General features: G+C 42.7%; 1 protein-coding gene across 12 annotated transcripts in view; it reads right to left on the bottom strand.

The window, feature by feature from the left end:
* cspg5a (chondroitin sulfate proteoglycan 5a) overlaps positions 1–17,589 on the bottom strand; it is a 42,736-nt gene that overhangs the window by 18,675 nt on the left and 6,472 nt on the right. For all 12 annotated transcript variants that reach the window (XR_003296228.1, XM_026316527.1, XM_026316530.1 and 9 more), the window contains exon 2: positions 8,990–9,989. Coding sequence is in view for 11 of the 12 variants with exons in the window: in XM_026316527.1 (XP_026172312.1) it covers positions 8,990–9,989 (1,000 nt within the window). In the remaining variant the exon portion in view is untranslated. The remainder of the gene's footprint in view (positions 1–8,989; positions 9,990–17,589) is intronic.

Raw genomic sequence — 17,589 nt, 5'->3', positions numbered from 1 at the left:
AGGTTTAGGTGCAAGGCAGGCAGGTATTTTTAGAAGCTGAAAAAATACCAATAGCTGCTCCAAACCTGCTTGAAGAATAATTCAAGGTTACTTGTCTTCATTTGTGTTGGATGATTCTGCACCTCACAGTTCATGTCCACAGCCAAAGTTCAATGTTACAGCAGTGAAGGCTGCACCGGTGGAGAAAAGAGCTACAGACCAGCAACTGACATTTGTGTTTTTATGGACTCTAACACCAACCTCAGCCTAACCTTCACCAGAGTGTAAAATATATTGTTACTGTACTGATCTTAGCTTTACAACCTCAACAATCAAACTGGGTACAGGTTATATTACAGACAGACAACCAAAGCTGTGAAAATGCAGGTCCAGGATCTGGTGCAGGTCCAGGAATGCAGGAACAGGCCACCTTCATGGCTGAACAATCCCTTAAATGTTTTATTTCATTGATGGAAATTGTTCCGAAAACTTCCAATAAAACAGACACTGTGGTCGAAATTCATAGTTGTGTCAGATTTGATTCAGCCAAGTAACTGTTGCAAAAGAAGAATGAACAAAAACATTTAAAGTATTTAAGAAGAGAAAAGTAATTTAACAAATATAAAGGGTTGGTTCTTGGTGGAGCAGCTTTTTCTTGAGAAATGGGTTTTAACAAGGTCTTTGGAAGGGCAGAGGAAGAACAAGCAAACTGATGCTGCATCTGGAGAGGGCACTGAATATTTTAGCATAAATCTTACATGTGCATTTAAACTTCATTTTTAAACATTTTTTTTCCTCGTGGCAAAGAATATTTCCTTATGCAACAGAGTGAGACAGAAGGAAAAAGCGAGTCAGGTTTGCAACACCCAGAAAGAGGCGGATGAGAGGAGATAAGGCCAGCAGACGGCAGGACAGGGTGCACTCACTATAAAACATTTACTTTGATAGAGGCTGGGAAACAAAAACCTCACTTGAGTTTCTGTTGAACAAAACGTTCTCATTAAACTGAGGGGAGGGGAACCACGGGTCAAGCTGAGGCCAGGATTAAAAACTGGACTTGGTTTAAAACGCTGCTCTAAAGCCACAGAGTTTACTCACATGTGAGCAGAAGGAAGACTGAGGATAAAAGTGTGTCTGACTTTTACATTATTGATAAGTTCGGTGAACGATAAGTGTGTTCTGGAGTCTCCAGTTTTTGGATTTCTGCCATATTAATTATTTTATCTTTTTCATTGAGAACAGATTTGTTAAACCCATTTGTTTATTTGAACAGGTCACAAGCGTAAAACACTTGGAGCCAACGATCTTTAAGCTCTGCTACAGTGATTTTACACCATGACTGGTATTTGGCAGCTACAGCATCTTATTTAATGGTTCTACCCAGAACTATTTCTTAAAACTCTTTCCTGACTGGTCAAAAGATTCAAAATAAAAAAACATACGTGTATAATTTAACATTTTATTTCAGGTATTTTACGTGTAATTGGTTTTTACCAGTGTGGAGTGTTTGGCTGTTTGTGTCATGTGCTGCTTGCATCTTTAGGTTCTAACTGTTTTTAATTGCAGTGAACAATAAAACTTCATTCTATTTTATTACTCAGTATGTTACTGTACAATCGATGCTTAAAACTGTAAACATACGACACTGTGGGGTTGTTCTAATCGCCTGTGTGCTGGTTGTGCATTTGGGAGATTGTGAATGTTTCTTTCTCTCTGGCTCCTCTGAATGAGGTTTAATATGAGAGTGAGAGATACTGTAGCTGTTTGGCTTTCATTTAAAACCTCATAAATCATGTCAGATGGCATTTCTTCCTCCTTCTGCCTGCTGTGGTTGGGGATGGTGAAAAGGTTCTTCTCTGACGGTAAAGTTCAATTTCTTCTTCTCACTTTTTATTACTTTTTGACTCACAGCTGCCTGCATGGGAATTTTCCCTCCATTGTCCACACCAGGTTAGATTTCTGAATGATTTGAGGATGTTTTCATTATTGCTGTAAATAATTGTGCATTTCTTTGAGTGTAATAGCGACAGACCAGCCGTTCCTTCAGTGTCACTATTGATGTCTTATCTTTTCTGCTGTGCTGCTAATTGAAAACAGGAGACACATGTTCATCACATGGGAGAGAACCTGTGAAAAATACAAATGTTAATGAAGACTGTTCCTCAAACTGCCCCTGGTGTCTGAGAGATTTAGCAATTCAGCAGCTGAGTTTAAAATAAATCATAAACTAGATAAATGAACATACGATCCAGGACACCTCTATCTAACACACACTGTAATTACATTATTCCAAGTCTGATGCTTTCTGTTCTTTATCGTCTTCCCTTCCACATTTCCCTAAGGCGCCCAAACCTCTGCACCACATTAAAAACAAATCAGCTTAAATAAAATATCACTACTTCGGTTTCCATTATGCAGATGGAAGCATTATAACCTTATTAGTGGCGGAGAGCACTGTTCCATTCAATCAGCCAATAACACTAGATCCTTTGATTTGAAGACTGAGAATGGATTTGAAAACATGACAATATAATTGGTGTTCTCTGTTTGCCATCAGAAGAATCCGACCAATTCAAACCATGGCCGTAATTTTCAGATACTTTCAGATATTCTGGTTGGTGAAGGAGGCAAAGAGAAAACAAACTATCCTGTATTTCATTATCAGGTTACAAACATACTGTTGGTTTCATTTTCTACTGAGTTGTCAGCAAACTGTGTTACATGCTAAACTTAATGCTAATGTATACAAAGAGAGGCTGGCTAACAATGCAAATGACTCACTCTGCAGGGATCTGGAGAAACAACCGTAACCAAAACCTACTTAAATAAACCCTGGACTCCCTGGAGAACACTCAGCACCATGAAGTGCAAACCAATTAGCTGTATACAGATGTGTCCTGGGCTGTAACTACTGCACTGATGTCTGTGGGGGTGCTGAAAAGCTCCTCAACCTCTGACCCTGACAGATACTCAGTACATACAGTAGAATGATAGATTTATGGATGGATGGATGGATCTTGTATAATTTACTGCCACAGTTGTTTTGACCAATCTACAATACTTAGTAGACTGTGGATACTTTAATCTGCAGCAGTACATAATATTCTGCATTTGTTTGAAGTTTTCACTGGACAGGAAAGGGATTAAAATTGTACTCTGAAAAGTAACTCCAGCTGTCAGACAGATGTGGTGGAGCAACAAGTACAATATTTGCCTCTGGAATGTAGTTGAGTAGAAGGATAAAACATGGCAGTACTCCATTAAAGTGTCTCTTTAAACTTCTACTGAAGTACAGTACTTGAGTAAATACACTTATGTTCCACCAGAACAGAGATGATTAGACATATATAGTACAAAACCTGACGACTCTGTTTGTTTAAATATGTACGTGTTCATATGTGTGTATTATGTGTGCAAAGCAAAGTGAACTGACTTCATCATCAACATCCCAACCGGCAGCTACAAACTGTGTCTGTGTGTTGGTATGTGTGTTTCTTTTGTCCTGCCTTTCTAAGCAGCCGTAAATCTCCTGTGTTTGACCTCTGGCCTGGTTCCACAATCCCATGCTCTCTGCTTTGAAAGTGATCCCTAATACACCCATAATCTTGTGTGTGTGTGTGTGTGTGTGTTTGGCTTTTATTTGTGAGTTTGTGTGTTTCCATGATGTGATCGTGAAATTTAAAATGGATGTAATCTGCTGTTGGTGCTCAAAGCTTCTCATAATTAAATCAAGCTGCAGGACACACACACACACGGACACACACACACACACACACACACACACACACACACACACACAGCAATAGATTCGACCTGGCTTGCCTGAGTCGTTTCCATATTGGCAGGCGTTATAAGGTTCTGACTCATTCCCTCACTGAGTTTCTCCTTCTCCTCTTCACTTTTTCTCATTTCACCTCTCACTTGCGTCTTTCTATCGATCTCTTTTTTTCCCTGATGACAGTTTTGAGCTCACTCCGCCTCCTCAACCTTCTCGTTTCCTTCTATTTCGTTTGATTTTAATATCTGCATCTTTTTGTATGAAACAGGCAGATTATAAACATCTTCTCTGCTATCCTTTCTTATTCCTTCTCGTACCCTAGTTCTTTCTCTCCCTCCATTTTCTCATCTGTTTCTCGAAACATGGTTGTCAGTCCTGCAGCCCCAGAGGAGGAAGCGATTTATGACGCTAACTCTGTCGGATCCCATCAGTCATAGGGTCAGACGAGCTGCTGCCAGAGATGCCACAGATAGCTTCAAAATAAGGGATTGCATCAGTGTTTTCTAGTATAAAACTCTCACCAAATCAATGGAGTCACTGAGGTGTGTTTTCACTCACTTTATTCGAGTTAATTTGACTGCTGCCGTGTTTTAATTCAATTCAATTTATTTGTATAGCGCCAAATCACAATACAAATCATCTCAAGGCACTTTATTAAAACAAAGAACCCAACAAATCCCTTATGAGCAGCACTTGGTGACAGGGGAGAGGAAAAACTTCCTTTAACGGAAGAAAAAACCTCCAGCAGAACTGGGCTCAGTTTGGGCGGCCATCTGCCTCGACCGGTTGGGGTGAGAAGAGAGAGAAAAGAGTTTTAGCCACAGTGGAAGTGACAGGAGCCAAACAAGCATCAAACACCATGAGTGACAGTGCAGACTGAAACTGAACTTTGTTTTCTCCACAGCTTCTTCTTTTTGCTCCGTCTGTCTGTACGTTCAGCTTCGGTCGAAGAATAAACTTTTCTTTATTAAATAATATCGTAGAGACAAACAACCTCACACACTCACACTCACTCCTATGGGCAATTTAGAGTCACCAATCAACCTGACATACATGTTTTTGGACTGTGGGAGGAAACCAGAGGACCTGGAGAAAACCCACACAAGCACAGGGAGAACATGCAGACTCCACACAGAAAGGCCCCTGATGGGTTTCAAACCAGGAACCTTCTTGCTGTGAGGCAGCAGTGCTAACCACTAATCCACCATGCTGCCCGTGTTACAAATCAGCTGCTCAAATTTGTATGAGGGAAATATACAGTTTTGTGCTGTTGGATATACACATCATGTTTGGCTTGTGGTTAAGTAAATGCATTCAATTATTTCAATGAGGGAGGGTTTACTCACTCCATTAAATCATGAGTAATACCATAATCGTATGTATGTATATTCCTATTAATAGTAACAGATCATCAGGGGATATTTTCTTTAACCCGATACACATGGGTGTCTGTGTAATAGATGCTGATGGGTTACACCAGACTTTCATTTATCATTCTCTGACAAAACAGAAACAGCCTGGGAGGAAAGAGCCAATCGCAGCGCAGAGTGAATTATGTCAAAGAGAGGAAGAAGACGTACAGTGTGTGTGTGTGTGAGGGAGGACAATAACTGTTTGCTGCACGTAAATGATGCAATTTGGAACAGCATCTTAAAACGATGCTATTTTAACGACAAATTCCCATCTGTCAACAAACTGAGAGGGAAAAAGTGCAAATCTGATCTAATTAGAGAGCAACAACAACGTATGGCTCAATAATTCTGTTACTGCTTTATTAAGCGTTACACAGCAGCCCTCCTGATGACTGAGATCTGTCAGGATGGCCTACTGATATGTTAGGACTGTTGCTGTGCAGTGATGTATCAAGACGAGCTGAACTGAGTACACACTGTTACGTTTGCACACAGGTGGTTGTATAACAGCAGTGTTGTCATGTATTGCAGAAATAATTAATTCCGGCGCAGTTCGAGCATCATTTCAAGTGTAAATGCGGGGACGGCAATGAAACGAGCTCTATCTGAGGCAGTAATCATTAATCAGTTATATTTAAAGATGAGCTTTCTGCAGGGACGTCTGTAGCAAAGAGATACGACAGGCTGGTCTGAGGTCAGTACACAGCACTTCAGAAGGTCGTGTGTTTTACTGCACAGGGCTAAAGGTCCAAACATCCATCCAGCTGTAATTGAATTGGCCTGATGTATGAGGCAGCTTCAGTTCAGCTGCACGCACCACCGTGCACACACACACACACACACACAAACTGAGTATTACATGTGCACACAAACTCTGTCACATGTGTAATCGGACAAACAATCATGCCTACACACACACACACACACACACACGCACGCACGCACGCACGCACGCAGAGGAACATATTGGTCCACATCTGTGTCAGTGCTCCATTAACCCATATTGTGCTTTTCGCCCAGCAGTCAAACGCTCTCAGTATCTCTCCAGTCCTCGTCTGACTCACTTTCCTGAGGTTCATCACTGCTACTATCTGCTGACTAAAGCCTAACATCTGCCCTAAATATCTCAATCACTGTGTGTCTGCTTAGCACGAGTTTTTCAGCACTATCACTAGATAAGATAAGATAAACTTCATTCATCCCCAAAGAGAAATTCAGGATTGTAATCTGTAGATTTGATACATCAGGGATGATTTTTTTTTTTTACTTCCTGCTCAATCATTGACTGACACAATATTTACAACAGTTGGAGTCAATCAGAATTAGCGGTTAGTGTTTAGAGTCACCACTGGGCCTGTGAGCAGCCTCTGTGTCACCAAGCCTCCAGCACCTAACTTCACAAATCACACAGATTAAATTCACTCTGGCTGTTTAGCTGTTTGCCACCTACCACTTAGATATCTCTTCAATTGTCGTAATTATACTTGTATCTCATAGTTGACAGGATGAGTCGCTCTAATATTTTCTTCCTCAGCTCCAGTCAGGAGGCTGATCGCCAGTCTGCATAAATTTGCATTTTAATCTGTGCAGCTGTTCTCCAATTGGAAGTCTCTCATTACCGATTGGTTGGTTTGTTTCATCATTACGGGGAAATGTATGGAAAATCTGTGCGTTTTGGAAATGAGACGCCGGTGTATGTATGTGTACATATGAACGATGACATTGTTAAATTTGTTCACTGTATTCCAGGTGGTTTTTGTGATAAAGGTGCGGTGACGGCATTGCTTTCTGTGCAGCCATTTTCCCTCAGCCAAGGCTGCTCTGGGTGTTTACGTTGTTTTCTGTGCTTCTTGTATGATGGATTTCTTCCTGAATGGATGCTGACCATCAGTACAAAAATGCAGATGTAGAAAGAACATGATGTTTAGCCCCTTAGGCCCAAGGCAATTTTGGGGGGAATTTCTGTCTCAGAAAACATAATTCAATCAGTTATAGCTTCATAACCATAAGGCCAAAATGAAAGAAATTGAGTTTTATGATTGAGCAGCATTTTGAAACACTCCCATCAATGTGTCCATCAAAAAAAAACAGTGAAATATTAAAAATGCTACAAACATGAGAGAAGCGCATCCTTATAATACTAATACTAATAATAATAATAATTCAGTAGTAACACTGATATTGTTAAAAGATTCTAAAGTGCAGCTGTGCTAAATGTGATGCAGTGTAAATGAAGCACAGCATTATAATAGTATTATTTTTAGCCATTTGCCAGTTTTGGAGAGTTTTTGCTCTGTGACTTTAAAACATCAGCAGCAGATCACAGTTTTAATAACTGACAGACCCTGGTCCAAACTGGGACTGACAGGACGGAAACGCTCTCATATTTTCTTTCCCTTGTCATCACGTCATGTTTATGTTTATTAAAGGGATATAAAGTGAGCAAAGAAAAGTGGTTAGCTACAGTACAGTCACTACGTCTCTGCAGATTTTGTGAAGATGCGTGTATGAACTTCACTGTACCACTTTCTGGTGTGACCGAATATTAACGGTGTTTAACAGGATGAGGGTTTGACCGTTGTGGAGCATATTAGAGGGAACAGATGGTGCGGAGAGAAAATATTTCAGGGAAAAGTAAATCAATATGTTTTCATTTTTCCAAATACAAGCAAGAGGTGATCATATGATTCTTGTGGCACATCCTACACGTGTGCTTGTATTAATACTGTCATATTCCAGTCAGTGTACTTTAAACATCAACATTAATACAGTTTTAGAAATCAGAAAAGCTATTGGACAAAGCACATGTCACCCGCTGGCAGCAGCTGTAAACATGAAATCACCACAATTATGTGTTTTGTTTTGTTTTTTTTTAGTTTTAATCCCCAGATGCATCCTGATTTTTTGACTTACACCGTACTGTTAGAAATGATTCTCTTATTAATCCATTTGATTCTTCAACATGTTCCTGTTGAACCAACTATTGTGAAAAGTCCTGACTGCATTTGTGGCTAAAGCCTGGAGGACAGGCCAGACAGAAATGGGACACAGTTGTGTTTACAGGCACGCAAAATGTGAAAATAATATCAATATGCATGTCACTGTGTGCACATGAGTGTTGGAGTTTGTGTTTGCAAAAGCTTTTTAGTTCTGGTGTATGCGTTCCTGTTTTTGCTCACATTACCATGCGTGAGTGTCTGTTTATAGTTTGCATGACTCCAGCTCTCGCAGAAGAAAACCAAATCTCAGAATACAGCCTGGCTGACGAGGGGACATAAAGGTCTCTTGTTAAAAATAACAATAATGTGCTGGTTTCTCTTCTGCACTGAGCTTTTCCACATGTTTCTCATTAGAGAGCAGAAATGAAATCATTCCAGTCATCGGGCCTCATGAAGTGACTGAATTTGCTTTACACTGCTCTGTGTGATTGCTCTGTAGAGCCATGACAATAGTTACAGCTGATTTTACGTGACCCTGATGAAGCTTGTGCAGCTGCACCACTTTGGGTTTGGATCAGTTTGTATAATGTACATTTTACACTAAGAAGTGATTTTTTTTGCATGTTTTTTATCATGCATGTTTCTTTTGTCCTCTTTCTTATTTCCATGTGGGATGAGTTTTGGTCCAGCAGTTTCCATCCTGCACTGGGCAGGAAAAACAGGTAAGACCAGTAGTTATCAACTTACCTGTGATCTGCACCTGACTCTTATTTTTCTTTAGTTTGCTCTACGGTTGTATATATTTCGCTTTATATTCTGTGAATCTCCAGAGCTCAGTAGATGTTTGTGTCCTGAATGTTTGTGTTTATGTTGTTTCGTACCTGCAGAAGACTCCCATGCCTTCCAGCAAATAACACTGTCCCCCGTTGAAGCAGTAGTTGGGCAGCATATCGCAGGGCGAGCGGCAACTTCCGTTCACCATCTGGTAGCCCACGCGGCATCCGCCCAACCCGTCTGAACCGTCCACCGGTGAGGATGCTGGAGGAGCCTCCACAGGGATGTTTGGCACTGGAGCTCCTGCACCAGGACGTGCTGCCCCTGGGATGAAGGAGCCAGATCCTGGGACCCTGGGCCTAGAGCGAGCCGGAGAGCCGGCAGGCAGTCGGAGGTCTTCGTCGCTCTCATAGGTGTCAGTTGTGGTGCTGTAGGTGTACTCTTCAGGGGTGGGGGACACGCCGTCCTCATAGGGTGTGAGGTAGTCATAGTTGTCTGGCATCGCCCAGGAGGTTGGGTCGCCGCCCTGCAGCTCATGGGCCAGTGATGAAGGAGAGGGCGGGGCCAGGTCCAGGCTGCGCCCACGAGAAGAGGGATCGAAGAAGTCCACATGGACGATGTCGTGGTTAGAGGGGTTGGTAACAGGTGACGGTGGAGCAGTGGTTGTGAAACGGTGGTCCAGGTCAAACACGGCAGCGTCCTTGGTGTCAATCCAAGGTGGGTCGGTGTGCGGCAAACGTTCTTCTTCTTCCTCCTCCTCCTCCTCCTCCCCCTCCACATCTTGTGTGCGTGGGTTGCTAGGCAACAGGTGCTCTGTCTCAGCCGAATCAGGGATCAGCTGAGGAGGGGCTGCCACGCCGACCTCCTCCACCACAGGAGCCACAGTTTCACCGAACATGCCGCTGCTCTGCTCCTCCTCATCTCCGGTGCGGGTGATCCGGCCTGTCCTCGGGGTCACAGTGTTGACTGCGTTAGCACCGGCTGAGCTGCTCGTCCCGGTTACTGCCACGACGGCCTCGTTAACCTTGACAGGCTCCTCCTCCTCGCTAACCGGGGAAGTAGCATTGGCCGTGCTGTCAGGCTCAGTGACATTGGTCCCCACATTTCCTGCAAACACACACAAATTATTTTAAGTGCTTTTCCTAAAAAATCCACAGCAGATGACAGGAAACAAACAGGAAAGTGTCTAATCCTAATTCATTCCCCCCCAAACAAAGGACCTAAAATCAGATCAAAAGACCTGAAAAGGTAATTTCCCACTCAATCAGTGACCTCATTAATTTGACTCTTAGCAAATATTTGCCAAGAATAACAGGAAAAACTGCAACATCTGCTGCTGTTTGGGTCCAGATTATAAATACAAACACACACATGCAATCACCAACTGGTTCAGTTCTCACTCTTTCCAAAGACCCCCAGCGGTGCACCGCCGCACAGTGACATCACAAGCTACAGTCACTCTGCATTATGGGATGGACACTGAACCTGGAGGGTGATACAAATTAAAACGAGATGTTATTGGCTGTATACTTATCCTTTGGTCGATTACTTCATCCAGCTCGTTGCAAAAAGCTGCTTTACTTACGGCTCCCCCCAACCCCCACCCCCAGCCCTACTGGATTAAAGGAATAATTCACTAATGGACTTGAATGGCGAAGAGCGGGGATTAAGGATTATGTGGTTTGAGAGGGGATGGATATGGGAGATTTTGGGGGAGCCCTGTCATTGGCGAGGTAACACAGACAAAACCAGGTCTCGAGGATTGGTAAGAAAGCTGTAAATATGGGAGGATTACACTGAAGAAGGAAAAAAAAAACAAAAAAAAAACAGCTGTCTTTTTGAGCAACAGACAAATCTGAGCTCAAGTAAACCCAACAACAAAACTACAGTAGCAATGTTTTATTTCCCCAAATTAAATCACACTAAAAGTATTGTTGTCTTTATTATTATCAGCAGCAATTTCTCATAATTTACTAGACTGTCTAACATCGTCCGTGCTGCTGCAGTGTCTCCATCCAACAGAGATCCACCCTGGTCCGACAACTCTGAATCACTGGATTTATGATAAAGCTGTAAATAGTCTGGTGTTCAGCAGCTGCAGCCTGGTTGATGGTGCCAACAAGCCACCGTACGACACCAGCTCTCCCCCAAGAGGTCGTGTAGAACCTGCTAAGTGTCATGTTTTCGCAGCAGAACACCTGAACAGAACCTTTTCCACATGGATTCAAATATTTGTTTATTACTCTCTGTTCTTGTGGCAGCACTCAACCCCTGATTCCAGTCGGCATCAGTGGCTTGTTTGTTGTGACACAGATATGAAGTCGGACCCAAACATGCTCAGCTCAAAGTTAATTTTGAGTAAAGTTCCTATTGAACCAATGGTCTATTATAAGTCCTGGTCATTCCAACGTATAATGGGCATAATATTATTGCTGTTCAGTCAGATCTAGTTTAAAAGGTCACAGAAGAATAAAATCTTATCTACTTATCTTTGAGAATTAAACTATAGCACCAGCCTTGATACTGTCAGTGGTTTCATTGCTGACAGCCACACTCAGGGTTCACATCCATTTTATGTCTGTTATTAAACGACACACACTCACGTCACGGTGGTTGGTTCGGTGAATAAGTGCATGCACTCTGGGTGCTGTAAGGGGCTTTGGTTGACGGCCTACACCACATGGCACGAATGAGGATCTTTCAGACTGAAGTTAAGCTGCGATCACCACACTCTGAGAGTTCAGTCTTTAAATGTCTGCTCGGTACGTGGCCAACAGCTTATTTATCACCATCTCCACCAAAGTTTATTGACTTAACATGACGAGATGTCTGAACTGGGCGTCAAAACAAAAATCACACACACCCCTCAGAGAGTAATGAGCCACAAGCTTCATCACACACAAACAGGCAACCAGCACCGGTCCCTGAGAAAACCTTTACACCTTCAGTGTGCACCGTGACGCTTCAGTCAAATCAAGTCACCTTTGTTTGTGCAGCCTATATAAAATATACTGTCTCATTAATATGTGCTTTACAGGGCAGCACCAAGCTCACTCCTGCGAGTAAAAAGGCTGATCTCTTCTCCAACATGCACGTCAGGACAGAAGTCCTTCAAAAATTCAACTGTTCTATTATTTGCAGATTTAACCGTTCCCCCAAAAACGTCTTATGGCAGCACATCCCCACAGAACATGCAGCATGGAGCCTTTTCACACGTTGATCTGTTGCACGTCATTCCACAGCTCATCAGAAAAAAGGCCTATGGCTGGACTTGATCCCAGGACACACATCGGAGCAGACACCAGCACCGGCTTCGTTTTGATTTATTGAGAGCACATTTCCTTTCTCTGTGTGTTTGCTGATAATGTGACTCTCAGCAACATGAGCTCAGAATATCAAGATCTTGCACAAGCATCTGGACTTTGACCTGTGCAAAGCTCAAACTACTGAAATGAACTAAAACATCCAGATTGTGTCTGAACAGCAGATTATGACTCGGCTCTTCTTTTCCATCGTAAAGAAATGAGTTGTTTTGCAGTGCGATGATGCACTTCACCAACAACAACATATTCTGCTGCTCCCCATCACTGCTAATCACCATCATGAAAATCTTTCCTGGGTAAATCAAATGAATAGATATATTTAACCAGAATAAACCACATCGTCATCAGGTGTGAGGCTGTTCCTTCGGCCCGAGGCCTCTGGCAGGTGGGAGGCTGCAGGTCACTGAAGCTTTGTTTTCTGGTGCAGTGACAGCAGCGAGTTGTGTCTTTGATGCCAGGGTCATTCTGGGGCTAATCCTTCCAGCAGTCCCACATTCCTCTGCTGTTTAACACATCAACTGAGCAGCTCTCACACACATTAAAAAAAGTTTGACTGCAACTACACTAAAGCACCTGGCACACGAAAATGCTGAATACTCATCAGGAAATTTGGACTTAATACTGGAAATGTCCTCCTCCTATTTACACACACAGTCATACTGGACTTAGTTTGTGTTGTCACTGCAGTCAAACACACACACACACACACGCACCTGACAGGAATACACTCATTAAGTGACAGTTTTCCCAGATGAACGCTGTGTTTGGCTCCTTGAGAAAATCAGGCAGCCTTCAACACAGTTAACTCCTCCTGCAACAAGCCTGATGAAGACAAACCGCACAGCCTGGAAAACAGACAGTAATGACCGGCCCACGGCCAGACAGGATGACAGGGGTGATGAGGAGAGACGATAACACAGAGCGGAGAGAGATGACACATCGTGACAGAGAGAAGAAAGAGGAGGCGACGGTGAAGGATGGAGAGAGACGGTGAACAAGACGGAGTGACAGAGAACGAGAGAGGCTGGAAGAAGCTTTTGGTCTGTGACTCTTGGACTTTTCCACCCACTCTGTCAGTCTGTCTGTAGCTGAGAGCATCTACTATCTAGTGTCTGTAGCTTCAAATCTCACACTGCTCGAGCCAGGTTATGTTACACTACGACACCTGCTGCAGCCTCTTATGCTGGATCCTAGAGCTGAGCTGACTCATTGTTGAATCACTTCAGGTTTGCAATATGATATTTACAAAGAAGATCAAGAAGTTTGGTCGTTCAGTGGCAGGAGCTTCAAGGAAGCCTGGAGGAACAACATTCACAGAAACTGGTGTCAAATGTGACCAAGCCTTTAAGCATTAATGTAGAAACATCATTTCTATGGCCCATTACTGACACAACACTAACAAATCCATCTTTCACTAGAAAAACTCACATCACATGAAGTCAGACGCTAACATAAGTGGGAGGCAAATTACCAAAGAGAGAAATTCTTCCTTTAATAAGTGTTTTTCTCATCAGTCTGTGTGCTGTGTCTGCAGATACAGCTGTGGTGCCAGCTGTGTGCTCAAAATGTCTAAAAAGGAACCACTTTGGCTGAAACTGATATAAACTGACTGCTGTGAAACTTTGCTCAGACTACAGAGGTCGTCAGTCTTAAACACTTGACACACACACCACACACACACACACACGGCCAGGTTCAGTTTGGAGTAGGAGACCACAGGGGTGTCAGTCTGCCAGAGTCCTCACTGTGCATCTCTGGACTGAGCTCCAATTAAGTGCAGTTGTCTCCCTTTCACTGCCTCGTTAGCCTAATTGGATTAACGAGCAGTGTGACGGCTCCGTGGCAGCTGGGGAAACTAAGCTCTGCATCACAGCACCACACAAACACTTTCTGTTTTTAAAAGGTGCCACACGTCACAGAATAAAGTAGAAAAGTAGCTCAACAGTATCTGAGTGAGCCACATTCCTGTATCATGAAAGAGAAGCAGGAATTTATTATAACAAGGAAAATGACTCGCAAACACTCCCTAATGTTCTAACACGACGAGACAAATGAGCCTGTAAGTGGCTGAGTCATCTGTTGTTATTGGTACTGAGGATACACTGGAATATGCTCGCTACATAAAATCACAGAGCCACACAGGTGGAGTCCATCAGAGACACAGCAGCTAATATTTCGATATATCAGTGCGATCGGTTTGGGAAGCACCAAGCAGTAAAGTTAAGGCTGCTCTGATTAAACTAATTTTCTTATCACATTGTGCCCAGTCACATGACAGGACACGGGCCGACGTGAACAAGTCGTTAAAGTGCAAAGAAACAATGGAACTATGAACATCTGCTATACCTGAACTACTGAGCAAACACCTCTCACTGAGGAAAAACTCCAGCACTACAGCAAATTTATTTTTGAAATATTGTTTCGCATATTCCAGATAATCTTTTACCCAACTCATTGGTAAAAGGTACAAAGGAGAGCAGGATCTGGTACTTACTTAGTTAGTACTTTAGTGCAGGTTTAGCCAAAGCAACAACAACCAGCGTCGTTTACCCAGTTAGAGCCACAGGGCCATGGTTGGGTCAGGTCAGGTCAGGGTTCCCGACTCAAATCTGGGTCCAGGACAGACCAGCTGAGACAAAACTGGCTGAATAAATGAGTCTTTGTTTATTTTCCAACCACGTTAGATGAGATAATCAAACAGTGTTACATAAGGCCACTTTCACACAGCATGTCTGTGAATTTGTTTATGTGTGTGTGTGTGTTGTCTCCCTGCCAGTATAACCCACTGGCATTCGAGTGATTTCCAGCTCATCTGGTAAAGGGTGTGGATGGTCATAATGAGAGGAGTCTGGCTTGTCCATGTATGTGGGTGGGTGTGTGTGTGTGTTTGATTGTTTGGAGGTGACGGCGCCTCAGCACAAAGTGCTGTTAGCCTGTCATGGCGAGCCGCCGACCCTCAGGCTTCGCCTTTTGTTTAACCCTGATCAGTTTGGAAACCACTAAACCACCCACAGACCTGGTGCACTCTGATTGGCTATGACGGTGTGTAAAGGGGAACCTAATTGGTTTGGACAGTTAAGGCCCGCCAGCCAGTTTGGTGACCCAGACGGGGCAGTGGATGGCAAACAAAAACTTACAGGCTTCTGTACAGACGATGTGGAGGTTTGGAGCTAATGGGATTATTGATGAAATCATCAATTTAATGTCTCTAATTACATAACATGAGGTAACTGACTACAATAGAGCGTATGCTAAGTGTCGGTACAAATAACTCACAACCACATTTTCTATACTTCAAACACTGTCTGAAAGAAATATAACTGTGTTTTATGGCTCAGGGGTGCCCTTAACAGAACTAAAGGACTGAAGGACTGAAGGACTGAAGGACTGAAGGACTGAAGGACTAAAGGACTAAAGGACTAAAGGACTGGGTTCATTAAACTCTTGGTCCTTGTCTTCACCCTGCAGCAAACGCTCAAACTCATGATGTTATATCTGACTTAACATTACCAAGTAATCAAAGTATGAAACTTTGATTTTAACTTCCTGTGATAATTGTGTTGATGTCACGAGGATTTGACAGTAAATAATCTAAAATCTGTGAGAACCAAATAGGACAAATATGCAAAACACTTATTAAAGCTATAATAAGTGTTTATACTTATATAACTGCGCTGCAGTACTGAGTCTCTCCACGGTCTAACCAGCCTGACTCTGGTGCCTGAAGGAGTCAGAGCTGGTATCAGCAGCACCTGAGTGACGTCTGCAGGTTCATACAACTCAACAGTTCTACGAACCTGGTTCAGACCAGAAGGCGAAAGCAGCATCGGTCACCACCTGCCCTCCTTAAGCGAAACAACACTCATTTGTGTTTTTAACAGAGTTTCAGGTTAAATGGCTGCTAGTTAGTTTGGACTGGAGCTGAGTGGGTGGGAGAAACAAACCACTTCTGTCAGGTTGGACTGCAGCATGAGCCCGTTTCCTGCAGGCAGCACTGCATGTATGAGTGTATACTGTAAAAGTATTAGTACTGTTGGTGTCCCTGGTTGGTAAACACAAAAGTGTATTTTGTGGTAGAGTGTGGACACTAAACCCACAGGAGAGAAACTTTAATTAATGTTTGTTAAAATGCCTGAGCTGAGCAGATGAGGCAGACGAAACAGAAACAGTGGCTCTTAACATAGTTACCGATTTCAAATACCTGAACCTTGAAGAAAAACCCACCTGCACACACATTCATCACGTCTGTTCTCATTCCCACACTCACTCTAATGAATTAGACATGACGCTTTGTATCTTTACTCAACGCTGCTCGTTAATATCGATATAAAGAGGAAATGCACAACTGCACTCTGATTGAAAGCCTCTGCATCGATTTCACACCACTCTTCTTTCATTCATCTTTTTTGTCCTTTCAGTCTCCCTCTCTCCTCACGGCTTAATTTATCATTTTCATTTTTCTTTAAATAAATCCTTTCATTTCAACTATCCCTCCTGTTTTTCTCGCTCTTTCCCATCTGTTTCTACAACAATTCCTCTCTCTGTCTCCCCTTTTTTCTCCTTCCATCACATAAATCCTTTCATTTATGACTCCACAGGTGGTGGGATGGAGGAAGGATGTGTTGCCGTGGAAACGGTCTCAGCCTCACTAGGGTTGATGCGGTGCTGCAAAGCCGACAAGATCTGAATCCGCACACAGCAAGCGTGCCATCAAGTACACAGGAACACACGGACCTAATAATAATGTGTTTATCTTCGTAGAACTGTGGTTTTATGAGATTGAAAAATGTGATACTGTGCAGTTTGTGTGTGTGTGTGTGTGTGTGTGCGCATAGACGTGTATGAGACTGTGAATATAAATTTCCACATTTACACGCATATAACCTTTTCCTCTGCCTCTTCACATCCATATGTTAAAGCAGTGGTTCCCAAACTTTGTCCTCGGCTGAGAGCCTACAGGTATTTTTCACTGGACACCTGTGAGAATCTTAAGCTGTGCTGTGGGCAGGAGGCTGCACTGATTATTTCTAGCACCCATCAACTTTGCTGCTGTCATTTCTGAATAAATTCTAATAACTTATGGAAAAACTATGACTACACTGATTTGTGACGTTGTGTTTATTAAGTTTACTGTGCAATTGTGTATGTTTTTAATGTCTTTAGGCTTATTTTAGTTACTGATTGACCTCTTAGTCTATAACATGTCAGAGAACAGGACCAACAGTCAGAAGCTGAAAATATTCATATTTTAGAAGCTGCAACCAGTGATTGTTTTTGGACATTTTGCCTAAAAAGGCAGTTAATATTTTCTCTTAATTAATGATTCGAGTAATTGATGTTTCAGCTCTATTTGTCTTTATTACAGAGATACAGACGACTGTTCT

This window comes from Mastacembelus armatus, chromosome 16, assembly GCF_900324485.2.
Source record: "Mastacembelus armatus chromosome 16, fMasArm1.2, whole genome shotgun sequence".
In the NCBI taxonomy this organism is placed as follows: domain Eukaryota; kingdom Metazoa; phylum Chordata; class Actinopteri; order Synbranchiformes; family Mastacembelidae; genus Mastacembelus; species Mastacembelus armatus.
The sequence above is the reverse complement of the archived record's forward strand: the minus strand, read 5'-3'. Positions and strand labels throughout refer to the sequence as shown.